General features: G+C 36.1%; 1 protein-coding gene across 1 annotated transcript; it reads right to left on the bottom strand.

Moving 5' to 3' along the window:
- On the bottom strand, window positions 3434–7635 carry LOC104710929 (putative receptor-like protein kinase At3g46340). Its single transcript, XM_010427582.1, has 13 exons — window positions 7530–7635; window positions 6665–7211; window positions 6099–6574; window positions 5840–5984; window positions 5680–5751; window positions 5527–5598; window positions 5358–5435; window positions 5102–5268; window positions 4757–5007; window positions 4526–4652; window positions 4367–4432; window positions 4054–4237; window positions 3434–3919 (listed from the first exon to the last, which is right to left on the bottom strand). Exons 1-13 carry the CDS (start codon window positions 7621–7623, stop codon window positions 3511–3513), a joined length of 2688 nt encoding a protein of 895 aa, XP_010425884.1. The 5' UTR covers window positions 7624–7635; the 3' UTR covers window positions 3434–3510.

Here is a 7937-nt window from a genome sequence, read left to right as displayed (position 1 = left end):
CAAGTCTCTTGACAGCATCAAGTAGGTTGAGTTCCACCATGTTTTGACATCCAAAGGCAAACTCCCTCTAGTCATCTTACCAGTTACAACCTTCTGCTCAAATGAATCACATCTTTTAGTATTAGACCTCACATACTGAATAGCATTACGAATGGCTGTTACGTTACCCTTCATTTCATGCAAACCGTCTCTCACAATTAGATTCATAATGTGGGCACAACACCTCATATGCATATACTTCTCATTCATCACTAATGCATCAATATTCACTAACTTGAATTGCCTCTGAAACTTTTGGAGTGCACTAGAGTTTGCAGTTGCATTATCCACTGTGATTGTGAAGATCTTCTCTATCTCCCATTCAGCTAAACATTCCAACATAACAGATGATATTGTCTTCCCTGTGTGATCCGTGACATACTTAAAACCAATAATCAGCTTCTTGAACTCCCAGTTTGCATCAACAAAATGAAGTGTGATCACCATATAGCTCGCACGAGTAACATTTGCAACCCAAATATCAGTTGTCAGAGACACTCTTTTTTTATTACCTGCAATCCACTTCTTGAGAGCTGCTTTCCTACTCACAAACATTTCAACAATGTCTCTAGTTGAAGTTATTTTTGAATGAGGCTTAAAGAGAAGCATCTTACTGCAAAAGTGTCTCCAAGCTAATCCTTCAACGAATGCTAGTGGCAACTCTGCCAACACAAGCATCTCATCAGAAGCCTCTCTGAAAACTTCTTCAGAAAATTTTCAGTTTTCATGATTTCCATCTTCCTTAATAATATGTTGAGATTGTCTCTGCTCCGATGCCTTATATTGCTTGTAAGTCAAATCCAGATGTTTCTTCAAGTTTGAATTCCCAGACGCTGATGCACATCCCAATATTCTTTGACAATGATTACAATTGCATTTGTCCTTCAGCTCCTTTACTCTCGTGAAGTGTTTCCAGACAGGGGACCTTGTAGCTAGTTCTTTAGGTTGCTTAGGGGTTTAGAAGTTGCTCCACTTCCTTCTGCAACATCTTTTCTTTTGCCTCGATTAGTAGCAGGTGATATCAACTCTTCTTCGGCTTCTTCATTTTCTTGGTTTGGCAATGGGGAAGAATCCATCTACAAAATAGAAATAACTCAATAAGAATGAGTGGTATGTTAAAACAGAGACTAAACAAAGACTAATAAGCTAACTCTATCAACTATAAATTGAAATAAAATAAACAAACAAACAAACCATTGAATATCTCAAGTCTTAACACATCTAATCTAATTCAAGATTAGCCGTGAAAAACAAACATATTGAATCTCTCTGTTTATTCCTCTAGAGTCTAGATTATACAGAGAGAAAAAAAGTTAGAAGTTTGAAACGAAACAGAGAAGAAGTAGTATATGTTTTACAAAACTCTAAAGTATCTCTTTCTTGATTACTAGAATGATTGAGGAAGCTTTGTTGACCCGTAAGATTATCCATCCGTTGGATTCTGACGATATCATATGGATGTGAAGCAGGGTAAGATGAGCTCACATATGGTACAAACATTGTAGAGCCATCATTTCTCTTTACCATAAAGTGGGATCAGAATGCATATGAGGAAGAGAAGTCTCGCACATTTGACAATCATCTACTTGTTGATGCAAGTTTTCATCAGGGAGAACAATATGGTCAGATGGTGGAACCTAAGCCCCTCCATAACCACTAGTTGGTATACCAGGAGAAACCATAACTTGATATGCAGAGTATCTTGGGTCAGTAGCAAGCAGAACAAACTTTTGAATCCCCACATTTCTTTCAGCAGGAAAGTTCCCCAACAGGGTTTCTTGGGTTTTCATTGTCAGGTTAATCAAAAATGGTGTGGCATCAATATGAGCATTCAAGGGAGCCATTGACATCGGTGCAGCATGAATGAACTGGTGGGATGAGACATTCAAAGTACATTCCTGAAAAGGTTGTTGGGAGAACAAAGAGGTAGTACTTGGCAGAAACTGGATAGGCAAATGAACAGAATCTGGTTGTCTTAAGACTTCTAGGCGAGATTCAATATACATCGGTGAATGATGTTCAGATGGCGTAGCTATGGGTAGCTGCTGGATCTTACCAGCTATTGCGTTCTTTGAAACTGAAACAATCTCGAGCTGAGAAGAATGAAACGAATCAGCTGGAAAATTCATTGGTACAAATAAGCAGACAAACGTGGATCAGGATTGCAGTATTCTGATAAGTGTGAGGTGAAAAGGTACACGAGGTCTGCGTTGCAACAAACTCACTCTGACCAAGTCCCAAGCTATCAATAACATTGACGCCACTAAAATCAGAATTTGGATTAGAACCACCACTAGCTACACTCTCCTTACTAGCAACAACACCATTCACAGCCTCAACAAATCTCTGCCCAATGTCAACTCCATCTCCATACTCCGCTTCTCCAAAAGAATCATCAACCTCAAAGGGAGCAGACACTCTTTCTGAAGTTCTATGTGGAAAGAGGCTCTATGTGGTTGACGACTCTATTGGCACAGAAACTCCATGGATGTTACATGGAAAATATAGTGAGATTTTGTGGAAAATGTTGCTAACGACATAAATCACTGTTCCTATACTCTACCACCACCATTCACTTAATTTCTAGGAAGCCAAATAATGATAAAGCAAAATTCAAACTATTAGTATTATCATCTCAAACAACAACACCTTCACGTCCACACATTCTTTGTTTCTCTCGTTCTCTCCTAATAATAATGATAGAAGGAAATAGTTCAATTGTGTCTGGACTCTGGATAATGATGTTTTCTCCTAGAAAGAGTTCCAGCAAACAACAACAATCGGTTGCCTAAAATTTCCTAAAATCAAATGCCTTGATAGGTCTGGATAATGATGTTATCTCAATCCCTCGACGTTTCGCAGCACTTCTCTTTCAGAAACATGAATTTCAAAGTCTCCGCTGCACCTAATTACATAAATTTCAAAGTCTCCACTACGTCTGAAAAGTATCATTCACTAATTCTTTAAATCAAGCATCAATCTTCTTACACAACCTTGATATTAATTAAACTTGTTCTTTGTTTTGATTTTTGAGATGGTGTTCATTCAAAAGAGATGGTTTTGATTTTTGTTGACAAGAAGAGATAACTGAATGTAGCTTAATACAATAAAATTTTAAACATCATATTTATAAAATCATTTTTTATACATTATATTTTCATTAATCTTATTTTAAAATTATAGTTTTAAACCATTTTTTTTTGTTTTTTTGTTTTTTCTTTTAAATTTTTTTTTTTAGAAAAAACAGATAAAAATTATGTGGGGTTTTAGTCTTTCTACATAAAAGTTGTGTCATTCTAGTAATGTAATTGGATGGAGTGTTAAAAATTAATTGCCAAATTTGTGTAAAACTAATGTATTTTCACAAAAAAATGTTATATTTGTCCTTCAAAAAGAAATAGAAGTGCTCTTTTCAAAAAGAAAAGGAAATATACGCACAAGTATATATAAATCGACAATTCTTTGCAAATACTACCGTGCACTAGGGACTGCTTTGGTATCAAAGCTCATGCTCAGTTCAAAGGAGCTTTGTGAGTCCGTATCTTGATTCTTACGTCTTACTGTGTTCTCAGAAATAAGACACTCTTTTAATTCACTAACAACTTGTGACATGCTTGGTCGTTTTTCAGATGAAGGGCATGCACACAACATAGCCAATTCAAGAGCTCTCCAAACAGAACGGGAATTGTAATCGCCATAAAGATCAGGATCCATGATCTTGGTAATATCTCCTCTATTAAGCGCAAATGCCACCCATTCTGTTATGTGTGATTTTTCACGGTTTTGGTCAATCACACTTTGATTTGTAATCATCTCCAATAATACGATCCCGAAACTGTAGACATCGCTCATCTCCGCCAACCGACCTGTTCTGTAATATCTGGCAAAACAAGACATGTTGTACACTTCAATGAACCAATAGAGAAAAACGTATACACGAGTTTTAGCACATTGTATCGAGGTGAACAAAATAAAGAAATTATATACATCCAAGAGTTGACTCAATAAACTTACTCGGGATCAAGATATCCTGGAGTACCAGCAACAACAGTTGAAACATGAGATTCAAGTTGGCAAGATCTTGAAAGACCAAAATCAGCAATTTTAGCCATGAACCGCTCGTCCAACAATATATTTGTGCTTTTAACATCTCTATGCACCATCGATGGTCGACATCCAATGTGTAAGTATTCCAATCCTACACATTATGCATATGCCTTTTTAAAGATAAATCAGATATATATATTTATATTTGACTATTTATTTATGTTTATTGATCACAATAAGCTTTTTATGATATGAAAACAAGTATTATGTTAGTAAAAACCTAGTGCAGCATCGACAGCTACTCTTAGTCGCGTACTCCAGCTCAAAACAGAACCACTGTGTTTTCCTACAATCGATCCTCAAAATTAATTCGTCGTATATATGTTTTCTTTTTTGTAATAATTAAGAAATCAAAATGATAATATTAGATTTGTCAAACCTGACAAATGATATTTTAAGTCACCATTAGACATATATTCGTAGATGAGAGCCAAATGATCTCTTTCATCGCAATACCCTACAAGGCTTACCAAATTCACGTGGTGAACTCTCAGAAGAAGCTCAACCTGACTAAGAATGTAACACACCGTTTAATAATTTTTATCTAATTTTAACAATTTGTTTTTTTTTTTTTATATATAAACTTTGCAAGAGATTTAAACATCTATACCTCTGCCTTGAAATGTTTATAGCCTTGTGATGATGATTCAGAAAGTACTTTAATAGCTACTTGCTCTGAACCATTTAAATAACCATGATAGACAATGCCAAATCCTCCTTCCCCTAAAGCTCTTTGGAAGTTGTTTGTCATTTCCATAACTTCCAAATAAGTAAATTTTCTGTTTTTTGTCTCGATTGATATCGGCGATATACTAGTTGGCGTGACAATCGCTCGTGACACAATTTTTGATGAGGGTGTAGCTGTAGAGAACAAATTTTGGTAAAAGAATGACACCTTATTAATTACATAGTAGCTTGTTGACTTACAATGCTAGGTCTATGAAAATGCAAGTACCTTCCACATGACTTGGTTCCTTTTTCTTCCTGAAAACAAATATGAGAACTAGTATCACTGCGATGACCACAAGCGCCGAAGCAGCTACTGCAATAATCATTGTTGGGAATTTTTTCTTTGTGCCACATGAACCAGATGAACATTGATTCATCTCGTCCTCGCCAACACTATAAAACAAAAAGATTGAGGATTTTGATTGCATAGTGCTAAGGATTTTCAATTAAAATATGTGTACATGGGTGGAGTTCCATCTTACAATATTCTCAATCCATCCTTTTCTCTGTCGCGAAGAGCTTGTGGAATTGAACCATTCATATTGTTCTTGCTCAAGTTTCTATTACCATATACCAAATACTAATACATTGGTGAAAATGATCCTGATAAATAATATTATGATATATGACGAAAAGTGTCGAGAAGCTTACATGAGTAACAAAGATTTCATGTGAGCTAGAAATTCTGGTATTGCCCCAGTCAAATTGTTATTTGACAAGTCCCTGTGTTTTGGAAGCATTATCAAAAGTTAATATTGAACTTCTACGTATGATTTTTTTGGATTTGAGACAATTCCTACTTACAACTTTTCTAGATGGGTTAGATTTTGAATTCCGGGTGCTATGGTTCCGGTTAATCCACTTGAAGACAAGTTTCTGTTTATAGATTTAGCAAATTAATTATGTAATTAGGAAACAATTTCTTACAAATGTAATACCGGGTGTATTGTATAAGAATTCTCACAAGGAAGTGATTCTTGGTGGTATAGACGTATTTGAGTCACTACAATATAGTCCGTCCCATAAAAATGCTCGAGGGACGCATGGATCTCCTTGCCATGAGATTCTACTCAATCCATAGGTAGCTTTGATCTTTTTAATAGCAACCACTGTTATAAATTTGGACAATATATAGTATATTAAATTTACTATATAAAATCACGCATTGGAATGTAGATTTACATTCATGTCAAACTAAAAGGAAATATTAAATATTGACGTACCATCATTTTCATCTGTTTCGGACTGTGGGAGTTCGGCAACTGTGAAAATTTCCAAGGCGTTGAGAAGAGGTGGGTGAGTAGACTTACTAGATTTTGACAGCTCTAAGTTGCATATGCCATCTTCACAAATGATCGGAGAGGGGTTTCCTACCGTATTGGACTGTAGATATTTAGGGCTATAAAAGTCGTAAACAGATTCTCCGCTCAACAAAATGTCGAATTCTCGAGACTCATTGGCCCGTAAGGCTTGAACTTCAGATAAGTGGAGGTACATGAAAACCTTACAAGTAGGGAACTCAAGATAGATGGCATGGTTCAAAGGGGCACTCGTATTTGCAGGGGTTGCAGCGGTTGTGACCGTAAACTGTGGTAGGAGAAAACTATCGGAGGTGTTTACTGTAAAACTTGTAGAAATCTGCTTCCACCATGATGCGAAGTATGGTTTCCACATTCTATCATACACATCATTCGGATACCTGCCCTTGCCACAATGGTGGTACTCTTGTATTATTAGCTAATAATGTTAAATGAAATAAGAAGATAAGATCGTCTTGAAGTTGACGTACCGTTGATGGTCTTCTTTCGAAGTGCTAAAGTAAAACCGGTTGAAAGTCTTCAATGAACCCGATGTGGTGATGTAACTGTTATTTGGTAATGGCCTTAGTTCTATGGCTGATATGAACGGCGTCGATGTGCCTGTCTTAACAAGACATAGATCCAATGAGTTTGATCTTGGAGTGTGAAAGATCTCCTCCCATGTACCGTTTCCAGCATATTTTGCCATGTTTATGGTTACCCAAAAATTAGGGCCCAAATATAAATCAAATTTTGGATAACTACTAAGGCCGTCGTAATTGCCATATACATTTCTGGCTCTTATCAAATAGTTTGTTCCCTTCTTGACGGTAAGATTGTAACAGTTCCGTATTCCGTCTGGAAAGTATCTTAGCGTTATATGTTGCGTTAGGTACTCTTCCTCTAGACTTTTCTGAATTCTTCCAATTTTTCCACTTTGGATAAAATTTGAATCTGACGAAAACCGTAACCCAGTTTGCGGCTCGGTATAAGGAGAGGTTTCACTCGGTGATAACCCGCAATCCAAACTGATGAACCCTAAAAAGATATAGATGTCAACGATGTTAGGATTCCCAAATTGAAAGTGATTGAATATTTTAGAAAATTTTGGAAAATTTTGAAAAGTTCTTTTTTACAAAACAATTTGAAAATTTCAGTCATCCAAACGGGTAACTCCGGTACCCCAATTAGGTACCTCAATCCAAACTATCAGTTTTCAATTTTATGTTGCTAGTTGCTACGTTACTTCCACAATTTCCATTACGATCATATAAATTGGGAATGCTAAAAGTGGAAGTCTTCCTCTTAAACAAAGAAGATACGTACGCGCGTTACTATAAAATATGGATAAATTACCTTCTTGATCATGAAAATGATCAGCTTGAACGAAGTGAATGACAGCAAAAGCTGCTATAAGTGCGACCAAAAGAATCCCTCGGGGACTCGCCATATTCTTTAAATTTCCAAGCAAAATCAAGAAAGTCAGTTTCCCAAGATCTGGACTACAGATATTGTTTATATGCAATGAGGCCACAAAATTTCTTTGGACATATCGAGAACAAGACCGTGCCTCTTCAATCCTCTGGAAAAACGTGATAGCATGTCTTAGTGTCTACGAAAAGAAGCTTAATTGACGAACGAGGGAAATATAAAACATTTAATTACTAGTGGGCAAGATTACATTTCTTATATGCTAGTATCTTTGTCAGGATAATACGAAACTTGTCTTAATTATATATTTTAAACAACCTATCAATACAGGAA

Source organism: Camelina sativa, chromosome 9 (genome assembly GCF_000633955.1).
Source record: "Camelina sativa cultivar DH55 chromosome 9, Cs, whole genome shotgun sequence".
Taxonomy (NCBI): domain Eukaryota; kingdom Viridiplantae; phylum Streptophyta; class Magnoliopsida; order Brassicales; family Brassicaceae; genus Camelina; species Camelina sativa.
The sequence above is the reverse complement of the archived record's forward strand: the minus strand, read 5'-3'. Positions and strand labels throughout refer to the sequence as shown.